Here is a 24,522-nt window from a genome sequence, read left to right as displayed (position 1 = left end):
CTGCACTTCCGCCCGCCTTCTAATGCTGTTTATATTTGCGGAGCTGCTTGAGATGAGGCCCTGACGAGGATGGGAACTGACACTCACCAAACTCGGTATGTCCCCAAGCCAGCTCCAGCGGCTCGGGTGCTGTCAATTCTGGCTACATCAGCGGCAGTGGCTCAATGGCAGCGTCTCTGACACATGTCACAAAGTTTTAAATGTCTGTTCTTTTCATGGGGATGGTTGGGTGAGCCAGCCAGGGAAGAGATGACATTTTATGTGGTGGTGGTGGGGGGGGGTGTAGACTTGTTGTGGCTCCTTCTTGCTGCCTCCACCAGCTGTCAGTGCCACTTTTCTCAAAACATATCACAACACCGACAAATAAACCTTGTCATTTAGAAACGCCCGCACTAGTGACCATGCTCTCCAGCAGTACGACAGGAGCGACGCACAAGCATAGTCTCATAGGGCCGAAGACACAAATGTACTGTATACGCACACACACATTTTGTACAATATTCCCATTGCATTGTGTCCCTCTCAGACACAGAACGCACACACTTGGACCGTCATGTGCATACGGCACAGATGCACACAACCTGTGACCCACAGTCAAACCCACACAGCCGGTGAACACAAAATCATTTCACTGGGCTATCTGTGACCTTTCCCTGTGTGCTTCACATTGCCGAGCGCTGCTCCGGGTACACATGCTTTCTTTCACATCCAAAGCCACGTCTCTCATTTGCTGGGCTAATTTGGATGGCATACTTGGGAGGCCGTTTAACACACGGCAATTAAGCAAGATGGTGCCAGGCAAAATTATGCCATTAATAATGAATGTTTACAAAAAAACAAAAAAAAAAACAAAGATGAAACAACAACAACAACAATAGTAAGGTTCAGTCATTTAGTAATAAAAAAAAAATAACATAAAAGTATATAATATTATAAAAAAATAATAATTAAAAGAACACTAGATTTTTTTTTCCAGACAATTTTATTTATTTCTCAAGGAAAGCACAGGAATATTTAATCATAAAGGTAATCAAAAAGTAGTTTCATTATCAATTATACTATATTACATACAATATTTCCAGTACACACAGTAATAGACTATATATCAAGACTTCAGATGCAAAAGCCTCTAAGTGCTGTCTGAAATTTTCTTCTAAAATAAGCATTTTTATCAAGCTCATATGTTTATGTTCAGTTATTTCACTTTAATGTCAATGAAAAGGACCTATTAATTGCCATTAAAGTGGAATTACTGAACCTAAACATACAAGCTTGATAAAAATGCTTTGAGGCTTTTGCATCTGAAGTCTTCATATGTAGTTGACAGATAACATGTTTTAAATTGAATTAATTTAAATAGAGGTAATTTTTTTAATTACCTCTAGCTTATTTGCAGTGCACTTAAATAGTCTGTACTTGAAAAGTACAAATACTTCATAGTCTGTTAAATCAATATGAAGTCATAAAAACAATCTTTATAATCATTTTTTTCCATTATTATTAAAATATCACCATAGTTTTAGATGGAGAATAGCATGTCATAATAAAGAGAAATCTAAAGAGGATCCATACAACAATCAAACTAATCTCAAATCTCACATCATTTTAAGTCACGTCTTTAAAACAGGTTACAGGTAATCTTTTACATTTCCGCTGTATACACATGGTTAAAACAAACTTGTTATTTTGTTTGCAGAGCATCTTTGGCTAGTCTTACTGTATACCAACTTCAGTGCAAGAACTGAGCTTTAAATGTGGAATGTAATATTTAAAAAAGAAAGAAAAAAAAGTGTGACAAGAGGCAGCAAAATAAATTGGACGAACATAAAACATTCATCATCCTCACTGCACCTAATGGAGTTGATGCTTCAAATATTTGCCCAATTTTTTGCCCACTGTTAGTAAACTCTGTTGCCAAACACAGCAAAGGCCATTATGGATTTTTTTTAATTGATTAAAAAAAAAAAAAAAAAAAAAGAAAAGAAAAAGAAATCATTAAAATAACGTGAGTAGGTCCAAAAATCGCACGAGGAAACAATCACAAAGACTGGAGAAAGTTGTTGCCTCCCCCCTCACACATACATACATCCACCTCCTCCATTTTCACTGCCAGAGCTGCTGTCTTTCTTTGCTCTCTCCCTCCAGAGAAAGAATGAAATAAAGCAAAGCTCATTACCTCTTTCTTTCACAGCTCCTCCAGGCTCCGGCACTGCAACAACTGCCCCCGCAACACACAAACTTCACACACGACATGCACATGCACCTCACAAACACGCAAACATACACATGCCAGAGTCAAGAGCCTGTGAGGGCCTCGAAGCTGCTCATGCTGAAAACATTCAAGAAAGCTTTGGATCATTAATACATAACGTAGATTAAAAAACAGCTAGTAATTTTAAAATACAGTTTCTCTGTATATTATTTAAAAAAAACAAAAACAAACAAAACCTGTTATTAATCCCTCGTGCCAATGGTGAACATGCCTTTTATTTTTAAAGCTTAATAAAAAGGCTAATAAATTTAAACAAACAAAATTGAAATGTGCTTATCTTTAAATTTATTAGCCATTTTTAATTTTTTTATTTTTTATTTTTGTACTTATGTAGGGGAACAAAAGCCTCCAGTGACTCAAACTGACATCACGCCTACAGTAACATACGGAAAATGACATGGTTACAAAGCCATGTAATAAGCTTTACTTTTAATGACAGATAAAGTGTAAAACTTCAACAAAAGCGACACTTTCCCCCTGATGTTTCTCTTTAACTTTAGCTTTGACTTTGAGAGGAGCTCATCCTGGGCTTCCGTGTGGGCAGCCTGAAGCCTCAGGTGGGACCTTTGACCTGGGGAGAGCAGCAGTTGGACCAGGCAATCCATCATGGAGCCGCGGCTGTCAGGACGAGCACTCAGCCGCGTGTGTGTCTGTCACCGTGGCATAGCGGGGCTGCTTAAAGGCAATCATGTCAATCTGGATGGCACTGCTCAGACGGAGCGAGAGCGATGGGAGGTGGCAGGGAAGGCACACTCAGCAGACGGCACTAGAGGGCTGTGTTTGGCTGCTTAAAATGTGTGTGGCAACATGTATATTTATAATAATATGCGCAGGATATCTTTGTAAAGCCCCTTCGCGTGTCTATCCACTGACCCGTCTGTCAGTCAAAGCTGGTCATTGCGGATGAATCGATTGCCCTCTGAGTGCTTGCCGTAGTAGACATAACGGCACTTGGTGAAAACCCCTGAAAGTGAGAGAGAAGAGCATGTCAAAATGACATTTAACCACACGTCAATGTCAAAACAACTCTATGTGAATTCTGCAGTGTCTATGAGATGCTGTCCTCATGTCCTGTTTGGGCTCTGAGAGATTTCATTAGCACAAAAATACACAACTATCAGACTGATATTTAAATACACTTCCTAACTGTATGAGAACGGAAAAAATCAACTTCATAACATGCTTTTACGTAACTCGTCCATGATCAATGATTCATTAAGCTCAAAGTATACTTCCGCTGTCCGCATTCCACAGTGTGACGCGATGTAAAAAAAAAAAAATGGAGTCTGCGTGAAAACGCAAAAACACGCCATGAAGCACTGTCAAGAGCATGCCAAACCAACAGGTGGCGATGTAACCCTAACCGTAAAGCCATGTCGGCCTATCAGAAAAAAAAAAGGTTATTACTGATTCCTGTTCCGATGTCACCGTCTACATGACAACACTGTAACCGGAGTTTCTAAAAATCTTCACCCTGACAGGAGTTTTCAAAAATTCTGAAAGGCCAAACCGCATAGAAAAAGCTGCGGTTTTGAAAATACCTTTGTTCGTGTGGACAGGGCCTTAGAGTGTGTAAAGAGCGAGACAAAAAAGTAAAAAGAAAACAAACCAGCATATCCCTCTCCCTCGTTTTTATTTTGGTTATTGTTCTAATCTTTGCATGCGATGGCGGATACGCTACTTCCTATTCTGTCCTTCCGAGTGCTGCCCTCTGACGTCTGGTAGAGTACAAAAAGCAGTTTTACTGCACGTGTCGAGTATACTTTGAAAGCCATGCGGCCACATATGTGCACGAGACGGAGTGGAACATGAAATATGAAGTATACCCGGGCCTTTGTGCACGTCAGGAATAACACGAATAAATGGCGTGAATTTCACATGCTATGATTCACATTCTTGGTCATCAGTACACTTCTGCTAGTTGTTTATTTTATTGCAAAATTTTTATTAGTCTTTTTTTCCCCATCTGTTTGCTTTCTTATCTGTCCATTGATAGACAGACAGATAGATTTCAAGTCATAATACCAGCAGATCAGCAATAAAGTGATTTTTATGATTTAGACACAAATCAATACTTGTGAAAAGCATGTGTATTATGATTATGAATCTATGAACCAAAAATATGTTACAGTTCTCCGTTACCGTTTATCCATCAGAAAGCAGTTTGTCAGTAAAGTACACACACTACTGCAAATATATAACCCAGAATCTGTCTCCAGAATCTGTCATTTCTCACTCAAATTTCTGGCATGAAAGGTGTGTCGAGGGAGACAGTGTATCCGTCTAAAGTCTGAGAACACTAGAGAGACAACATTTAGCCTGAGGGCATTGTCTAGACAATAACAAGCCAAGAGATTGCTTTCTTCAGAGAGAGAGAGAGAGAGAGAGAGATGAAACTGTAAGGGTGAAGATCGACAGTGATCCCACTGTACTGATCCAATGTTTGATAACATGACCATTTGCTTAATTCATTGCATCATTCATTGTCCAGACACTCTGAAGGTGTGTGAGAGAGACACTGTGACAGGCCCTTGAAGGAGCATTAACACTCCTATGAGGCAAGAACGCAGATGCTTAACACAAATGACTATTTTTAATATGATACACTGTGTGAACCTGCCACTCATTCCTGTAGATCCTTTAGAAGTCCATCCATTCATTAAAACAAATGTGCACAATGGTGTGTGTGTGTGTATAACCATCTTGTCATGGATATTAATACACTCATGTTACATGACAGCATAGTAATATCTATCTAATAATAGACAGTTGCTAGAGATGTCTGAGTGGTCCCTAAAATGTTGTTTTGATGATTTCTACTAACTTGCTATAGGCAGTTTCTAGGGTGTTCTGTGTGGTTGCTAGGACGTTGCTAAGGGTGTCTGGGTGGTCCCTAAGATGTTGCTAGAATGTTGCTACACAATTGCTAAGGTGTTGTGAGTATTTATTTATTAGCATGTTGGTAGATACTGTAGTGCTATGGTATCCGTTTGTTAAGTCGTGACGTAAGGAACGCCATTTCCGGGTCCAAGCCTCGACTCGTTTCACTAGCAAATGCCATCGACGGCCGTTTATGAGCGCTATTTATTTGAATTAAACATCAATCATTTAAAAAAGTTAAACATTTTAAATACTTACAGTCTACACAACAGTCTCCGTGCTCACAGCTTCACAGATATTAATATTTTAACGATTTATAAAAGATGAATCATTGTCTGGCCATCTGGAATATTGGTATGGAGATAAAGGTTATAATTATATATTTTTTGTAGTATTATGTGTGTATATTAGCACCATTTGTTGTTTTCTTGTGGTATGAGATAGAGCGTTTGGACCCGGAAGCGCTGCCGTGTGACGTCAGACTTAACAACCGAATTAGTTATGGTATTAGTTGCTAAAACATTTTGGGTGGTTACTAGGGCATTGCTTGTCATTTGATAAGTGATATAGATGGTTGCTAGGGTGTTGCTAAGGATGTCTGGATGTTTTTAGATGATTGCTAGGACCTTGCTGACAGTTGCTTTGGTGGTTCTGGTGGGGAGATCTGACAAAGTCCCTTTAAGACAAGTCATTTCACTCGGCGGCCAACTTTGAAACGCCTCTCGGGCATTCAAGTGCAGCTCTTTGAATGGGGAAACATCAAATTCTCCAAAGCTTGGTTTGCCAAGCTTTTGATTATATTTCATATTTGAACTCATCAATTAAATCTGACAACAACTGTCTCATAAATTTTGTTTCTAAACGCTCAAATCATGACAAAAAAAAACTGTATTTTTCAGGCTGGATCAAGCTAATGCGCATGCGCAGTCCTAAAGTGTGCGCCTCTTGTGTCTCATTTCAGAGGTGCGCGTCTGACTGTTGCTATAGGAACCGGAGCTACTAATGGCGACTGCAGTGATGCGATGACTTTACCAATCAGCGATTGGATCTTATTTAGAAGGCGGGACTTATTCCGGCATATTGCGTGTTGCACTTTCTCCGATTCAAAACAATACGAGTGACACGTCTTGCGTTATTCTAAAGTCTTTGGGTCTGAGCGGCCCATAAGATGTTGCTAGACAGGGTGTTAGGGGTGTTGCTATGGTGCTAAATCAAAATAAAACACCTCATCAAGCAGTGATTAATGGAACATAAGCAAAGATTAATTTAGCTTCTCACTGCGAACATTGAGACTGGTCATAACTCATCGAGCGTGTGAGTGTCCGTTCACTTGTCTCATACATCAACAATACATGTCCTGGCAAAACATATGCCAGTGTTAGGAACAAGAACACAGCGTTTGTATTATTTACTTCTTCTTTTTGCTTTGCTGAAAATGCTAGTTGACTGTGAGGCCTATAGGTGATGTGACGAGACAGCCCAGTCTGAGTGTGTTAAAGACAGGATCGTTCTGACATGCCAACAAGAGAAAGAGAGAGAGAAATAGAGCAGCTTGATGGATGTGGCAGACTGCAGCTAGGTGTCAGCGCTTTAGTAAATGAGGCAAGGACAAGTGGCATTAATGCTGTCAATGATCTCCTGACAGGAAAACAGATACCGCGCTCGCCGCCGTTTTTAAATAGACATCAAGTGCATTAATGACAAAAAAGGGCAGGCTTCAAACAAAGCGCCTGAGTGATGGGTGAGCTGCGGCAGCGCTCCGAGCGCGCCACTAACATAATCCGAAAAGACACTGTCAGAGCCGGAGAGAGACGGGCCCCGGAATCGCACGTACTGACAGTGAACAGAGATGAGGACAGAGATACTGGTGCCATATTAGTGCCAAGCATATTCCAACACCAGTCTGGATGCTAACCAAATCTGACACTTTCCTTCTCCCGTCGCTTCAAAGTAGCCGCTCCTCCCTTCTTCCTCTCTCTCTCCTCCCCTTCCCCCACAACGAGCGATCGGCAACCAGCCTTCTCCGACGTGTCACTCCAGTCCTGCACTCTCTTTCCGCAACGAGTTAGTGGCGGGCCCGCTCGTGTCAGCCCGCAGGCCCGGAGACAAACTCAAGTCAATCTAAATTTGGACTTTTGTAGCCGAGCGACGCTCATTTTCCCTGCCATCCTCGCGAGTTGAGGTGATCCAAACTGTGAAGTGTGAGGAGATGTCTGTTCGCATCAGATCAGACGTCTACGCCGGTGTCGGCACCCCCCCCTCGCTCTGCGGACGGGTGTGGGGGGGCAGCGGACAGCTCTGCCAGTGCAAGTACTTGTTCTGAGGGGGTGACAGGGTTTTTGCACTCCAGCTGCTGCAGTCGCCCTGGGGATCGAGGTACCGCCACTGGATCCCTGTATGCTCATTCTGACTATCAGAGCGCTGATTTGAGAGGAGCTTCTCATACACTTCACCTCACCAGGATACAAGACTAGCACCCAACCGCACTGATATCATCCTAAATGCTGCAGCAGCCCTTCAGTGACAGCAAAAGAGATCACATTAATATCAAAACCTGACAAAAAAAGAGGAAAAGAACAGCAACAGCAAAAAACCCTCTATGCAGACAACATGCAGGAAGCAAATATGTTGTCATATGACAAGAAAACAAATAAAACAGGAAATGAAAATCAAAGAGAGGGCATGTAGACCTTCAGGACAATGTTTTTTATATATATAACTTAAATAATCATAAGGAGAAGATGACATTATTATTATTATTTTACACTTTATTTATATTTGGGGACTGAGCACCGATGGTGTGAGGACCCTATCGTAATTGCTGGGTCAATTATTTTTCTTCGCTGAATTTCATTTTTGAGGGCCTAAACATGCTCGAAAACTCATGAAACTTTGCACACTTGTCAGAAGTGGTGAAAATTAACATCTGATATGGGTTTCAGAATTATGAGTGGCAAAATGGCTCGATAGCACCACCTACAAAATTTCAATTAAGTGCCCTTCGTGCTACGTTTCATCGACAAGTATGAAATTCAGTAGACACGTGTAACAGCCCAATACCTACAAAAAAAGCCCAGGGTGCAAAATCTGAAAACCCAACAGGAAGTGAGATATTTTGAATTTTCTCAGCAAAATTTGTGCAGTTTTTGCCATTTCAAGATGTTGTACTTTAACAATTTCCTCCTAGAGCTTTAATCATATAAACAGCATATTTGGTCAGTCTAATCTAAAGGCTTTTGCGATATTAAATTGTGAAGATCTAGAGTTTTGGGTGAAGGGTGTGTCCGTGGCGGCCTGACAAAGTTTGATGTTTCGCCATGAAACAGGAAGTTGTTGTAACTCAGACATACAATGTCAGATCTACCCAAACTTCGCATGTTTGATAAAGGTCCTGGCCTGAAGACATCTACATGAAAAATTTCATTTACACACATCAAGTGCATTCATAGCGCCACCTGCGGGCAACAGGAAATGACATGTTTTACACTGTGATTAACTCCTTGTAGAGATTTGACCAGATCAACATCATATTTGGTCAGTCTAATCTTGAAGCCTTAGTGATGTTAAATTGCAAAGATCTTAAGTTTTCATTGGAGGGCGTGTCCGTGGCGGCAAAAACAAAACAAACACTTTATATAAATATAGGTAGTTCTAAATCCAGGTTATCACTTATATCAACGTTATATACAGTATATCGTCATATCATCCAGTTCTAAAACTTGTATAGTTTTAACTCATATAGTGTTTATTTAAAAACATCCAATTATGCAGAATATAAGATGGTAAATATTAATTAATGAGTTGTCAATACAATATATAACAAATTCAACATACTGAAACAAAATGATAACTGCAAATCCACCTTTCACTGCCTGGAGTCCAGTTGTTTCTGTGAATTGCAGCAATCCATTTGCTTTTCTTTTCTGTAGCTTTTGGCAGTCTGTAAAAATATACCTCAGATTTCGTCAAATCTATTTCTACAGTCAATCGGAAAGCTGTTTCCCATTTTAGATGTGTTTTGTGCATTTTTTTGCGGCATTCACGCTGAAAACCAATGCTTCCATTCAGTCCTTTTGCCACTCAATGGTCGTAATCGCAATCACTCCGGCCGACTGTGACGTCACATGCATACCCTCTATTCTAAAGATTAAAAAAAAAAGGATTTTTTCATGATCTCAGGCATTATTTTGTCATTGACCCTGTAATTAATGCCTGGAGCAGCATCTGATGTGTTAAATCTAGAAGTAGAAAACAACACATGATTAATAAAGTGTGGCTCAGTTCAATGTCAGGTGACAACTGAAGCTGTAATATTGCAGCCTGACTGCCTCCTCACATGTTCAAGAGCTTAAAGCAGCAGTCAGCAAATGGAGCAGGTCTGGGAGATGTCCATCCTGTCCCCCCTGCAGACTGACTTCTTTGAACAACCCCTTTGGGGAGCAGAGAGAAACAGAGAAAGAAAAACACACACAGGCCTGCAAGGGCCAGGGAAACATGTTTAGCGTAAACTGGCAGCTAGGGTGATGCGTGATATAGTGCAGCCCACTGCAAATTTTGCACACGGCAGCCAGCTTCCACAGCTGGACACTACGCTTATTACATGAGAAAAAAAAAAGAGGAGTGAGAGATAAAGGCAGGAGAAAAGGTAAAATGCAGAAGCAGCTATTTCTTACATAACCTGTTAGTGGAAAGCAGAGTCTAGCTTGAACCCGTGGGGACGGCTGATGAGCTGATAGCTAATATAAAAAAAAACACTGTGTCAGGGCCTGGCCTCGTCTTTATTCCAGACACTCACATACAGCCATTATAGTGACAGATTAAAAGTTTTTGGGAAGCTAATGTTTCCATGCTGCATATTCTGGCAGGGGAAAGGTTGAAAGCATTGTTCCCATCCTGTCATACCTAGATGTTTCGTGAGGAGAAGAGGTTGGAGATGGAGGTGGAGACAGGACCGGCACACTCACAGCTTATTACAAACAACACGAGCCCTCCACAGCCTCTCCATGACCTGCTATCACAGGCGGTGAGGAGAGCACCTGACGTCCTGGAAATCTGCTGTCTTTGCTTTTCTTCCTCTGGCAAAACTCTGGTGAAATCATAATAGCCAACATTTATCACACCGCCATTTAAAAACTGTCAGAATGAGCAATGTGAAAAATGCATAAAACTCACACACTGTACACGCTTGTTTTACTACCAGCTCTACAACTAGTTCTAGAGTGTTTCCTGCACCTTTGCAGTGACACTGCTGAATTGACAGTGCCAGAAAAAAATACATGATATTCTAGTTGTGAACAATACAAACATAATAAACAGAAAACATGTCTGTCTTTTGCCTTATATTTGTATATTTGTAATTTGTATTTGTAATATATGTAATGAAATTGGCTTCTGTACTAATATATCAATGCATACAAATTAGACTTTGATCAATTTTGCTGGAATTTGCTGATGCTATAATGAAGTGTTAAAACAGGGGAAAAAAGATTGTGTTGATACTAGTAGAATCTATATATTGTGTCACTAAGATACATATATAGATCAGAAAAAAAAAAAAAGATTTTACGATTTTAAAGATTTTCACTATATACAAGACTGAAATACACTGGGACTCTTATTTTGAAATGTATATACTTTACTACTTCCAGTTGCTCACTAATATGCACCCTAACATTCATCTACAACATAAACATTGTCATAATTCATCAATAGTAGAGCATAAGCATTCACTTAAATAGGCATAAATATGCAATATTCATTGATTGCAAACTGCTGTGAAACCGTAAGCCTGTTCTTACTTTGAATGTGCAGCGCCTTCTTTATTTTAATTAAATCGCCTTTTGAAGTTTAAAAATCACATTATGGCATATCGTAATGTTTTTCTGTGCCCAAATTTACGCTATTAAAGGGATAGTTCACCCAAAAATGAAAATTTGATGTTTATCTGCTTACCCCCAGTGCATCGAAGATGAAGGTGACTTTTTTTCTTCAGTCGAACGCAAATTATGATTTTTAACTGCAACCGCTAACATCTGTCAGTCAAATAATAGCAGTAGATGGGAGCTTCAACTATAACAGTAAATAAAACTTGCTTAGACAAATCCAAATGAAACCCTGCGGCTCGTGACGACACAATAATGTCCTAAGACACGAAACGATCGGTTTGTGCGAGAAACCGAACAGTATTTATATCATTTTTTACCTCTAATACACCGCTATGTCCAACTTCGTTCAGCTTCCTGTTAGTGAGGTCAAAAAACGCCTGCTGAAGACGGAAGTGATGTCTCACCCATATACTTCAATGAGCGCGAGACATCACTTCCGTTGTCAGAGCGCGATCAGACCTCACAAGCGGAAGCTGAACGAAGTTGGACATAGTGGTGTATTAGAGGTAAAAAATGATATAAATACTGTTTGGTTTCTCGCACAAACCGATCGTTTCGTGTCTTAGGACATTAATGTGCCGTCACAAGCCGCAGGGTTTAATTTGGATTTGTCTATGGAAGTTTTTTCGACTCTTATTGTTCAAGTTCCCAATCACTGCTATTATTTGACTGACAGACGGCAGCGGTTGCAGTTAAAAATCATAATTTGCGTTCGACTGAAGAAAAAAAGTCCTCTACATCTTGGATGCACTGGGGGTAAGCAGATAAACAACAAATTTTCATTTTTGGGTGAACTATCCCTTTAAAACTATTTTTAAGACATCTGAATCTTAAATACCATTTGAGACATTTTACGACTTTTTAAAATGACCTTGTTAAGGCAGACACACACCAAAACCAGTAGTTCAGTGCACAAATCTCAAAAAGACATGAACGGTCAATTCTTATGAGTTTATTTTTTTTAATGAATTTGAATCTATCAATCAAATACTCACAAACTCACTTTAACGAATGAATCAAAAAACTTTTAAGGTCTTAAAATGGAGGCGCCCATAAGGCAACCAACTTCATGAAGGATAAATCAGCTTTTTTAGGTTACTGATATGACTGGAGACTTCCAAAAATATAATTCATTTTTTTAATCTGTAAAACTTTTTTAGTGAGGGGGGTATAATGCTATTTCATGTATTCTGACTTATTTACACTGTTAAAGAGTAAACATGGCCAAAACACTAGTTCGACGTATGATGGAGATTTTCTGTGCCAAAAATAGTCTTCCAAATCCCAATAAACATCGGACTCTTTTTTTCGAGTACGTGCCTGTGTGACGTCACTATGGCCGAAACTCTTTGTAAAAACATTTCTCCTGGAAGGCTCAGAGCGAGAGAGCAAGAGCATGCCCATCAACGCGTGTTCGGCTTTACTGAAGACATAGGCAGCGCTGCACAGGCCACAGGACTTCACGAAATCACCAAAGAATTGTGTTTATGGTTGTTAGGGCAATACAACCCTGTACATCTTCCCAAAGAACCCAGCGTTAAGGGAACAGCGGATGGAGTTTGTTTTTCCGGGGCAACAACGGAGTTGCGCAAGTGTCTTAGTTTGTTCCCTGCATTTCGGCGATGATTGTTTTATAAACAAGGCCCAGTTTGATGCCGGTTTTGCAGATCGTCTAAAGCTGAAAGATAGAGCGGTCCCAGCGATAAAGGTTCAAGGTCATGATTTGGAACCGCAGGCGGTGAGTAAAACTGCTTTAAACAAAGTCTGCGTGTTGTTGGCTATCGGCACGTAAGTGCATAAAGTAAACAACATGAACGTATAGTTAATTTATCAAGGGATAATGCAATGTGTGGTGTGTTTAAATACATGTTTAGCTGACCACTATAGGTGTCTGTTTATTGTAAACCACTCAAAACAACAATACACCAAGAGTGGGAAAATATGCTGAAACAAATGAATTATTTCATAGTAAACCTAAGGGCCTTTCACACAGAACATGCTTCTCCATTCCAGTGCACTACTTTTCCATTGTTATTCTATGTAAACACGCACTAGTCTGACGTGCAAAACCGTCCCGCTTGCATCCTTTGCAGTGTCTCGCGCATGACACACACAAAACGCCTCCTGGCGCTCGGCTGTTTTCGGAAAGACTCGGTACAGCGCATGTATATTTTATAAATATGATAAAACTAAAGACTTTTTGGAGATATGAAGGATGCAATACTACTCTATAGGTACTCAAGATTAACATGAGATTGGCAGAAACTGTGTGTGATACAGCCTTTAAAAGACTACTTGGAGAACTGGGAAAAAAATCTGTTGAGCTCCTCTAAACAAGGAAAAACAAATTCATCAACTGGCCGCTGAAGTGATATGCATACAATCAGCTTCTCTCTTTTCAAGGGCCATCAATATGTCAAGGAAAGACATATCCGAAGGATGTAGCTCTTAACATCAAGGTTATCTATTCTCTGCTCCCTCTTTCTCAGAGCATTTTCCTGTGCTCTCCCTGTATCCCATGCTCTCATCAGCCCTGCAATCAATCAGGGTAATAATGTTGTGGGAAAAAAATCAATTAACAATGCAATTAAACTTTCCTTATTATCTTACAAGCTTGAAATAATACCTGAAGGGAAGCCGGACGGACATCCGTGAGGGTGCGAGAGGGTGAGTTATGGCTGTGAGCAGCTGCAGCCATGAGCTTGTGCTATTATACGAGCCTCAATATATCTGCCTGAGTCCCTTTATCAGTCTGCAGCAACATCCTGTGATGGAGTCCTCATTATCTGGCCTTACAACAACCGTCTCTGACCTACAGCTGTTGGGGCTAACGTGTAATCAGGTTATGTTTTTTCAGGTAATGCATTACTTGTCAAATGTACACTATAATGCATCCAAGCGCTCAAGTGGAATTCAGCTGTGCTCGCTATTTGTAGCTGATAAAATAACAGGATATGTGCCTCAGCGGTAGATTTGTTCTGTCCTGGAAATCACTGGTGCAGCCACCAGAAACTTCACTGAGTGTCTTGTTTTGTTATTCAGTGTCTTGTTATTCAGACAATCTATTCTTTGGTCAAAACATTCACGGCAACTGACCCTTTGCTGGGAGTTTGATTGACAGGTGATCTAACCAATCATAACACCGAATCCACTGTTTTGTCCGACAAAGCAGTCAGGGGAGTTAGTAGATTAATGTTGGTGAACTTTAAAATGGTGTGTAATGACGTCTTTGCATGGTTGAAACAACATTCCTTCTGATGTTCATTCATGTTTATTTATGCTATAAATTAACTAGTAGGAAGAGATGATCGGTTCACAAGCCGCTTGAACTGAGGCGCTACAGCGATCTGTCACGACACTTTAAAGAGACACAAAACGGTATTTGTTTAAATGTGTTTAAAAATTACAAAATTTCAGACTTTGTTTCATATCAAAAGTAACCTGCTCTGTCTTGTGGTCGACGTGTTGTCAGTGTCCTCTTTGCTCCACAATGTATTTTTCACTGCGTGAGAACATGATGTGTGGCCTGAGAGCGGCATGGCTTGTCGGACGTAGCAACAGTAACTAAATGAGGGCAGGTCTTTACGAACGGTCAACTGCAATTGTTGTGCAAATACACTTATGCTGCATTAAAAAGTCAAGAAACACCTTTGCATTGCATGCAAACTGTCTGGAATAAACTATTCCACAGCAAAAAAAAATAGTACTTCCAATGTAAAAATGCCTGCAAGCCAAGCATAGCACTGAATGAGAGAGATTATTATATTGTTACTTTTAAAAGTATCGCTTCCCACAACTGCAAGATGCCTCAAGAGTCTTTCTGACGTGTAAATAGTATCTGAATCATCTTTTATACATCTTTATCTTTTAAACTTGTGTGGGAAATGTGCTTATGCTAATGATAATTCATGACATTAAATGTCACAGTTCACTGATTTTGTCCACAGATCTTTAGAGTTGTTATTGGAGACAACTGCTATAAAGTCGAAGCTGTATTTTATGTGATTTTTACAGCCACGTCTGTTAAGCAAAATAAGAAACTACTGCTGGCCTGCCAGAAGACAGTTTTAATGACATCCTGAAGGCAACGCTCTGCATGTTACTGCATTCACTTAGAGGTCAAAGACACAGATAATAAATATGAGCAACCAGCAGAGATGAATATCCACATGCACTGTCAAAGAGCAGCTGCGTTCCCCTGCCTCCGCTCGGAGCGAGAGACGCTCAACGTCCAGAGAAAAGAAAGAAAGAAAGAAAGAAAGAAAGAAAGAAGGGAATGTTGGAGGATATTAAATTAGTAGCCTGGATAATGTCACTTATTCAATCAAAAGGGAGACTGAAGTTGTGATGGTGTACTGGGCCGCAGTTCAAATGGAGCCATATGCAGCTAAAGTGGACTGGCTTTAAGCCCAAAGCCTGCGATGAACCACAAACTACTGACCACTCCTGACACACACACACACACAGATGAGAAAAGATGAGGCTGGTTTTCATCAGCGCAGACATGAGAAAAACTCGAGACACAGAGACGTCTCACTGAAGAATGGGTCAAGAATCAGAGGCATCAAAAGTTAAGAAAGAAGCTTGTTGTCTTCGGGGGAAAATGCGACTGAGCTTTGAAATAAACAGTTTAGCATCTGTACTTTACTCTGGAAAAAACCTCAAGCAACCTCGCTCTGCATCTGCTAAAATGTGGGAGTTTCTACTCAAAGCAACAGAGAAAAAAAAGTCTTGAGTGTGTCTTTGAGAATGTCAATCATCTGTTGGGAGCAACCGAGGGAAGCTAAATTCATAACTTACCGAGTTAAACTGACATTTGTTCTCATGCAATAAAAAATATTTAGTCCATTAAACATAAATACCTGTCATTATGATGCATGCACTGGATACAAGCCTCCCCATTCCCCACTGATGTTTATTACAGCCAAACAACTGCAGCGCCTGCATGTTTTCAACTTTAGCGTATTGATTAAACTTTTAAATGGCTGCCATATAACCCAGGGACATCAGGAAGATTAATTTGCGTCAATGTTCATCTGTAATTCATTAGCCATTTATACCCCACATCCACATGGGCTATCAAGAAAATGCGGGCCATTTTTCACTCGAGCTCAGGCTTGGGAATGGGAACTGAAAATTGCACCGCATACAAATAAGACCGGTGGCTTAGGGAAAGAGAAAGCAGCTGAAAATGCTACCAAGGCCAAAAACACATAATTGAACCAGTATTCCTAATGAAACTAATGCTTCCTCCATGACAGTGGCTTGTAAAGACACTACTAGTATATTAATTTTAGAACAGGAATATTGCTGTAAACTTTCACTTAATTTGTTGAGCCATTGGAAACTTTTCTATGCTTTATCATCATACTGTATTCTGTGCACATCTTATTATCTAATATGAATGTGTTTTTGCATTAAAAACAACAACAAACTGTTCATTATATGGTGATCAAACATGGTCTGATTTGTGTATATGACCTATTCACACCATTATGTGCAGTCGAGCATAACAATAATCAGTGTTTTGGAGTAACTGAATAAAAATAGCAATGCAGCTAACTAGCATTTTCAGTAGTGTGACAGTAGTTCAGCGGTTTTAAAATAGAGTAGCTTTTCTAGTAATGAGCTACTTTTTTTTTAATGTCACGTTGTTTGCTCACACAGCTTTACCAAAGAGTGAGCTAAAGTGATAAACACACTCCTTTCTTATTTAGCATTTGAAAGTCTGGATTCATTGATTTATTCTATAGAGAATCAGTTAGTTTGTACAGTTAATAACCAGATTCATATAACTATTGAGTTAACTATGAGTCTGTAAGGCATATTATAGGTCTTTGTTTTATAGCCAAAGATGTAGTTAGATGCTGCTGTTCACTACTGTTTTTCACTTAAGTAAGTCAAGCTTGTTTTTCCTCAAAGTAACTTCTCAACACTGATAACCATCTATTTCATGTTCATTTCCACAGAGTGCTGGGAACTGTTATAAAACTCTGTATACACTGAGTATATGATATATATGCCACTGTACCATTTGTCTGTGAGTTTTGAGGCTGAAGGTTAGGTTGATACATTGGAGGTGGGAGAGTTTCTTTGTCCTTCTGTCTTTAGCAAGTCTATGACATCCACCAATCTGCCGGAGGGCCACATGCTAATGAAGTGAAGTGAAATATCATCACAAAAATGTGCGTTTTTCCATTAGCCGACATAAAATATAAATAACTCTTTTTTATATGTAGCCAGTTCTCAGAATATCATTGGCTGTTTGGGTGAATCTCATAATGCTTGTCAAAATGGCCTGGTCGTAATTCACCTTTGAAATAAAAATAAAAAATAAAAAATAGGACATACATTTTAGGACAAATTAAAGTGATAGTTCACCGCAAAATGAAAACTATACAGTGATTTACTCACCTCCATCCTAGGTGTATATGATTATCTTCTTTGAGACAAACACAATCATAGATATATTTAAAATTTGTGTTTGTTTGAAAGAAAGTAGTCCTATACACCTAGGATGGCTTGAGGGTGAGTAAATCATGTGATAATTTTTATTTTTGGGTGAACTATCCCTTTAAGCTTAATTTAGGACATTTTGTTTTGACACTTTGGTTATATATATATATATATATATATATATATATATATATATATATATATATATATATATATATATATATATATATAAATGTAATTTTCCTTGATAAGTTCACCTGTGCATTTCTTTCAAAACCAGATTTGGACTTTAATGAACTGCCTGGAATACAGCTCTTTAAGTCAGTCCAACCTAAAGCAACAAAGGTAAACATGATAGTCAAGCATGGATGAGGTCTGCCAATGAGAAAAGGTTGAGAGATTTACTCTAGCTAGAGGGCCTGTCAGAAAAAGCAGCTAGTTCATGCCTCAAAAGCTCTGATCAATACCAGCTTGATTTGCCACATGATTTTTTTTTTTCAACCAAGCAAAACATAATCTTGATATTTTGTTGAATTGCCCATAGTTTTCTGTGCTACAGGTCTTTGATATAACCAGAGCTGCTGATCATACTCTATTTCACCCTGCAAAAAAACCATTAGCCATTATACAGTTTAATGGCGGACTGTTCAATGGCGTTAACCTCCACACTTTCACTTTAAGGAGGACACAGCACTGCAAAAGCACGAGACCCTCACGAGATTACTACAATCAAATATTATATATTGAAAGCGGCAGTATTCATTAATGAAGTCTTCAAACAGCCCACCTGATAAGGGCCTATCATTCTTTGTACTCCAACTTATGAAGTTGAAGAGGAAATTGAATTCTGGAGGACATAAATTTTGACTGAAGAAAGAGATTATAGCAGCCGCCTAATTCAAGTCTGGTGAAATTAATTTCAATGACATTTATTCTACATAGAGCAAGTGTGTGCAAGGCACACAGTGGCTCTGGGCTCTGGAGATAAGGGGAAGTCATTTGAGGTTGGGTGCTCCAGCAGTTTACAAAGCCTTAATCTCTTTGGAACAACTCATGGTCTATCATAAGGAGACTTACACGCAGCTAACAGCCATTCGGCGTCTGAATTTCCCCTGCTGGTTGTGTCAGCACGAGGGATGGCTCTGGCGCTTCCACTGTAAAATACGGATTCGTACGAGTACATGTCAGCGTGGTGCTGCTGATCGTATTGAGCGGTGAAAGGGTCTCGCTGGGTGTGCGGGTCACAATGTAAAGATGACACACACTAATTAACCACTGCAGCATCTTCAAATGACCTGATTAGTCATTATGATTTAATAACCACTTGTGTCAAGGACGTTAAGCGTGATTTGATAAGAATAAAGTATTACAGAAGGAACATTTTCTGGGGCTGACTGACTTTAGTCCTCATTAGCATGTGCTTCCTAATTAAAAAGAAAAGCTGATAAGTCATTCAGACCTCAATAAAATGTGAAAAGTTTGCTGATTTCAGTAATGGTCCCATTAATAAGGCTGATGGGAAAGTTGCTCATTTCAAATTGAATCCAAGTGACATGATTCAATAACAATGTGGTGGTAAATTAATCGTCGCAGAAAGATCGCTGCACTTTTTAATCGCTTTGACATTGGAGGTCGGCTCGAGTTAACGAGGGTCTAAATCAGTGCGTGGTAAATGTTAATTATCCACCACAAACACCAGAAGAAAAAGAGTGTGAGAAACACTATAAGGTCATTATCAAAACAAACCTGTTCAATGTCAAAATGTGACTGATGACTGTATGTGGGATCATTAGAAAACTCAAAACAAATGTAATATTTCAAATGGTTGTGACTGAAATCTCTGTACATTGTCCGGTAATATTTAGATAACATTGTTTCTTGAAATGAAACACATCCCACAGCCACACTTCATCTGCTATTAGACTTATTACACTACCACTTACTCAAACAGACAATAACTCAACACTTCATACACATTAAAATTTATATTTAAAGGTGCCCTAGAATCAAAAATTGAATTTACCTCGGCATAGTTAAATAACAAGAGTTCAGTACATGGAAAAGACATACAGTGAGTCTCAAACTCCATTGCTTCCTCCTTATGTAAATGTCATTTGTTTAAAAGACTTCCGGAAAACAGGTGAATCTCAACATAACACAGACTGTTACGTAACAGTCGGGATCATTAATATGTACAACCCCAATATTTGCATATGCCAGCTCATGTTCAAGGGCAGAACGTCTGGATCTGTGCACAGCTGAATCATCAGACTAGATTAATGGCAGATGGAGCGGTAATAACTGACATGATCCATGATTACATGATATTTTTAGTGATATTTGTAAATTGTCTTTCTAAAGGTTTTGTTAGCATGTTGCTAATGTACTGTTAAATGAGGTTAAAGTTACCATCATTTATTACTGTATTCGCAGAGACAAGAGCCATTGCTATTTTCATTATTAAACACTTGCAGTCTGTATAATTCATAAACACAACTTCATTCTTTGTAAATCTCTCCAACAGTGTAGCATTAGCCATTAGCCACAGAGCATACAGTCTCAAACTCATTCAGAATCAAATGTAAACATCCAAATAAATACTAAACTCACAGGAATCGATGCGCGCATGCAGCATGAATGACGAACATATTGTAAAGATCCGTTTGAGGGTTATATTAGCTGTGTGAACATTGTTTATGCACTGTATAACTGCACTTATAGTTGAGAGCTCGGGAGGGCAGGGAGCAGGAGAATTAAAGGGGCCGCAGCCTGAATTGGCGCATAGTTAATGATGCCCCAAAATAGGTAGTTAAAAAAATTAATTAAAAAAAATCTATGGGGTATTTTGAACTGATACTCAATCAAATTTCATTTAAATAAATGAATCCAAAATATTTCCTCTGTACATAAACCTTTTTTTTTTTTTCTCCAAAGGTTTGTTTTTTCACTTCTGTCACCCGTTTTTCCCGTATCATGTCTCAAGAATCAGTGTAAGCTCAACTGATGACAGAAATCTCTGACTTGAGGATATAGGTTTAGCACATAACTAACTTTAGTGGGTAGTTGGACAGCTGGGTCACGTGGTTGTGTGTTGATGCTAAATGTAATGATGAAGGATGTGACAGACCTCATGCATCAGTAAGCAGTGCGGCTCCTTGCTGAATGCCATTTGGAATTAATGTCAAACATAATACGGCCACCAATCCATGGAAATGAATGGACATGTCAACATATCACAGTGTTCATTTCACTCAAAGAGAGAGACAACAAACAAATGGTATCCTAACATCAACATTTAATAATAAACATGTTTTTTTTTTTTTTTAAATATGTATGTATAGCATTGAACTCTTCATTTCTAAAGAAGTGAAATGGCTTTAGTTGCACTCACAATTTTGCATGTTTTTGTGATGTTTTATGTGTGTTACACTGCCTATATGCCCAACAAACTAACTCACTTTATAAAACCTACAGCACAGGGGAAAAGAACCATTTTGGATGAAAGCAATACACCATGCTAGCTCTCCCATCAGCTGCTCTGCCAGGTCAACAAACAGCCTGATCTTTCCCGTAGCCAACCGTCAATTACCACACAGACACATGGCCTTCTTGCTGTCTTAAATAAAGCGCCTGACACTCCCCGGAGTGACACATATCAATACCAATCTGACAGCCCCTGTTGCCACCTCAACCACAGAAGAGACGAGCTGCACCTGCCTCACCGTGGGATATGTGTCTGCTCGCCACTTCCCCCTGCAGAGAGCACACGCGCACACAGCCTCACTTCTCTTCCTGTGTTTGAGAGCCTTGTGCTATTTTTCGAAGCCCATTATTATATTCATTTCAGCATGGCGTCTGAGGCCTGTTGGTCTGGTACCTGAGGCTGCGGAGCCCGCTGTTGTACAGTGATTTGTCATGACATCCTGACAGAGAGTGGGGAGAGGGGGCATGAAGGGAAAAGAACAAGGGCTGAGTCGAGCCGCTGCTGGCCCGTGCTCTGGGTGGCTGCTGGGTGTGCCCCTCTCGCCCCACAGCTCGTGTCCCGGAGCCTGGTGTCACTATGACAGTAAGGGGCATCAGTCAGACCGGAGCTTCATCTGACTGGAGAGGATCAATCTCCCACCTTAATGCGAGCGGACACGGTAAAATATCCTTTAACACTGTGTGCCGCCCTCCCGCCCCTTTCTGAGTATCCAACTGCCAGATGATCTTCAGTGTGGCAGATTGCACTGCAATTTGCTTCTGACATTCTTGAGAGATACACTTTTGCATGAAATGGTTATTCTAATGTAATCTTAGTGCAACTATCCACTTTACAAAACAATGACTATGACAAAAGACCATTTCTACAGTTGTTTTTACAGTAAAATCATCAAGATCAGATCATACTACAATAAAGATTAAAATTTGTGCCGAAAGCATTAAAGGATTAGCTCACTTCAGAATTCAAATTTCCTGATAATTTACTCACCGTCATGTCATCCAAGATGTTTATGTCTTTCTTTCTTCAGTGAAAAAGAAATTAAGGTTTTTCAGGAAAACACTCCAGGATTTATCTCCATATAGTGGACTTCACTGGGGTCCAAATTTCAGTTTCAGTGCAGCTTCAAAGTGCTCTACGCGATCCCAGACGAGGAATAAGGGTCTAATCTAGTGAAACAATTGGACATTTTCAAAAAAAAAAAAAAAAAAAATTATATACTTTTTAACCACAAATGCTCGTCTTGCACTGCTCTGCGCCACGCATTACATAATCATGTTGGAAAGGTCACACATGACAGAAGTACCGCGGTAGGGCGAAAAACCTCCTCTCTTCCAACTTCAAATTCGTCCGACATTGTTGTTTTAAGTTGTTGTTTTTTTGTAAAAGGGCGCTTGACAATCTTTGCACGTTCACTTTGTAGACACTGAATCGGTACTTTCGCCTACGTCATGCGTGACCTTTCCAACATGATTACATAACGCATGGCACATCACAGAGTTGTGCAAGACGAGCATATGTCGATAAAAAGTATATACATTTTTATGACTGATCATTTCACTAGATAAGACCCTCAGCTGGGATCGTGTAGAGCCCTTTGAAGCTGCATTTAAGCTGCAATTTGGACCTTCAACCTGTTGAACCCCAGTGAAGTCCACTATATGGAGAAAAATCCTGGAATGATTTCCTCAAAAACCTTAATTTCTTTTTGACTGAAGAGGAAATCTTGGATGACATGGGGGTGAGTAAATTATCCGGAAATGTTAATTCTGAAGTGAACTAATCCTTTAAAACAATAATTATTTCCATTTTAAGGCCGATGACCAATAAATAGCAGATACTAATGTTGTATACAAGTTTCAAAAGTTACAAGTTAGTTACAAGTCATCTAATTAGTAACCTGTGCGATCGAAGTATCCCAAAAAAAATCCACACGTAGATTTAACATTGGGTTAAAGTTGGTCACGCAAATTTGCTGCATTAAATAAAACAGAAAGCTGCTTGGTTTGAAAGTAACCTTTGTGTGAGCGGTGTTTCATGAATTGCTAAATTCACCTTAAGTATGCATTGAATGATTTTAATGCACATTGTGAAGGTGAAAAACCACCCGATGGTAATTACTTAAAAAAAACAGCGACGTTACCACCTCATTGCTGAGAAAGATTTCAATAGTGAAGCTACTTTATTGATAAAAGTCCCTTGTTTTGTGTTTGTATTTATTTGTGTGGGTGCTCAAATGAAGGCAGTGCATTAATTCAGAACGGGAACTTAACTGACTGGAACTACCAGTGGATTCAGTAGTTTTAATGCACACCCTCCAGCCAATCAGAATCAAGTATTCAGACATTGAATTTACTGTAGACATCAGAACATTATAATGTACAGTATGAAAAATGGATAATCTGATACCAATAAATTAAAAACAATCTCTAATTGTAGCCAATAACCGATATGGTACTGATATAACTTTGAAACAGAATGTGAATTTACATGTTTTAAATGAATCAATTGAAGTGTATGATATAAATAGGTAACACATCATGTGTTTTTATATATTTATGTAAATAATAAAACCATGTGCCTATAGAGGTAAAGCACTCGAGAGCAAATAAAACAAAGCTCAATTCTAACATAAAAAAGGGGGGGGGGGGGTGTATATATCAACAAACAACCAAACTCTTCCAGTGTTCTGATGAATTTCAGGCGGATTTCAATGACCTCACAGAACTGCACAACAGCTAAAGTCTGCTTTGAAACCCAAAATTGAAAAATGAGTAATGAAGCCCATGAATGTAATGATAGGGATTGCAATGACTGTAATAGTATTAAACTGACAGCAGAGGCTAAATCCAACGCAAGGCTTTGAGTCGCAATTACAAAAGCGCTCCCGTCTGACAGGGGCCTACAGACAGAGACCTTACACTTGAGAAGAAAGAGAAAATAATATCCTGGGGAATTATAATGGATGATCTCATGAGGTTTGGATATATGAAGGCAGGCCAGCGATGATGAGACGCGATTGTCGAGGCCCTCTCGGCCCCCTTTTAATGGATGGCTTTACTGTAAGTCTCCTCTTCCTAATTAATAAGACACATACAGTTTGCAGATGCAGGAGGAACGGAGCGGAGAAGATGAGGGGGTGATTAACGACATAACACTCAAGCCGAAGAGGACGTTTCCCCCCGGTTTCATTCTCTCTCCTCGACATCCTCGGACCGTCATCAGCACCCTGCACATCCCCTGACAGGTGGAATAATAACGGTCATACATCACTGCCCCCGAAAAGTCCAATAACCTAAATCTTCACTTGCCACACAGCCCGAGACTCAATTACTTTATTGACATGTAATCTTCATAAGGGGAGAAATATTGAGCATGTAAGGTCAGTCGGTTATGAAGACGTATTATCATATTATCTGCATGGGGGTTGTAGGGGCTAGGACCTGACAAAGCTAATTATAATCGTACATGTTACCGGGCTCCAAGCGCATTATGTGCTTGGCTGCACGAGTGAGTCTGGGCAGAGGAAGGGAAGGACAGGGGGCGGC

At 39.6% G+C, this 24,522-nt stretch overlaps 1 protein-coding gene across 1 annotated transcript in view; it reads right to left on the bottom strand.

The window, feature by feature from the left end:
- Window positions 1-1,013: 1,013 nt before the first annotated feature.
- The window catches only part of lrmda (leucine rich melanocyte differentiation associated), a 335,881-nt gene continuing 312,372 nt past the window's right edge, over window positions 1,014-24,522 (bottom strand). The window contains exon 7 of the mRNA XM_067385135.1: window positions 1,014-3,236. Coding sequence (XP_067241236.1) covers window positions 3,157-3,236 — 80 coding nt within the window. The 3' untranslated portion in view covers window positions 1,014-3,156. The remainder of the gene's footprint in view (window positions 3,237-24,522) is intronic.

This window comes from Chanodichthys erythropterus, chromosome 5 (genome assembly GCF_024489055.1).
Source record: "Chanodichthys erythropterus isolate Z2021 chromosome 5, ASM2448905v1, whole genome shotgun sequence".
NCBI classification, from domain to species: domain Eukaryota; kingdom Metazoa; phylum Chordata; class Actinopteri; order Cypriniformes; family Xenocyprididae; genus Chanodichthys; species Chanodichthys erythropterus.
The sequence above is the reverse complement of the archived record's forward strand: the minus strand, read 5'-3'. Positions and strand labels throughout refer to the sequence as shown.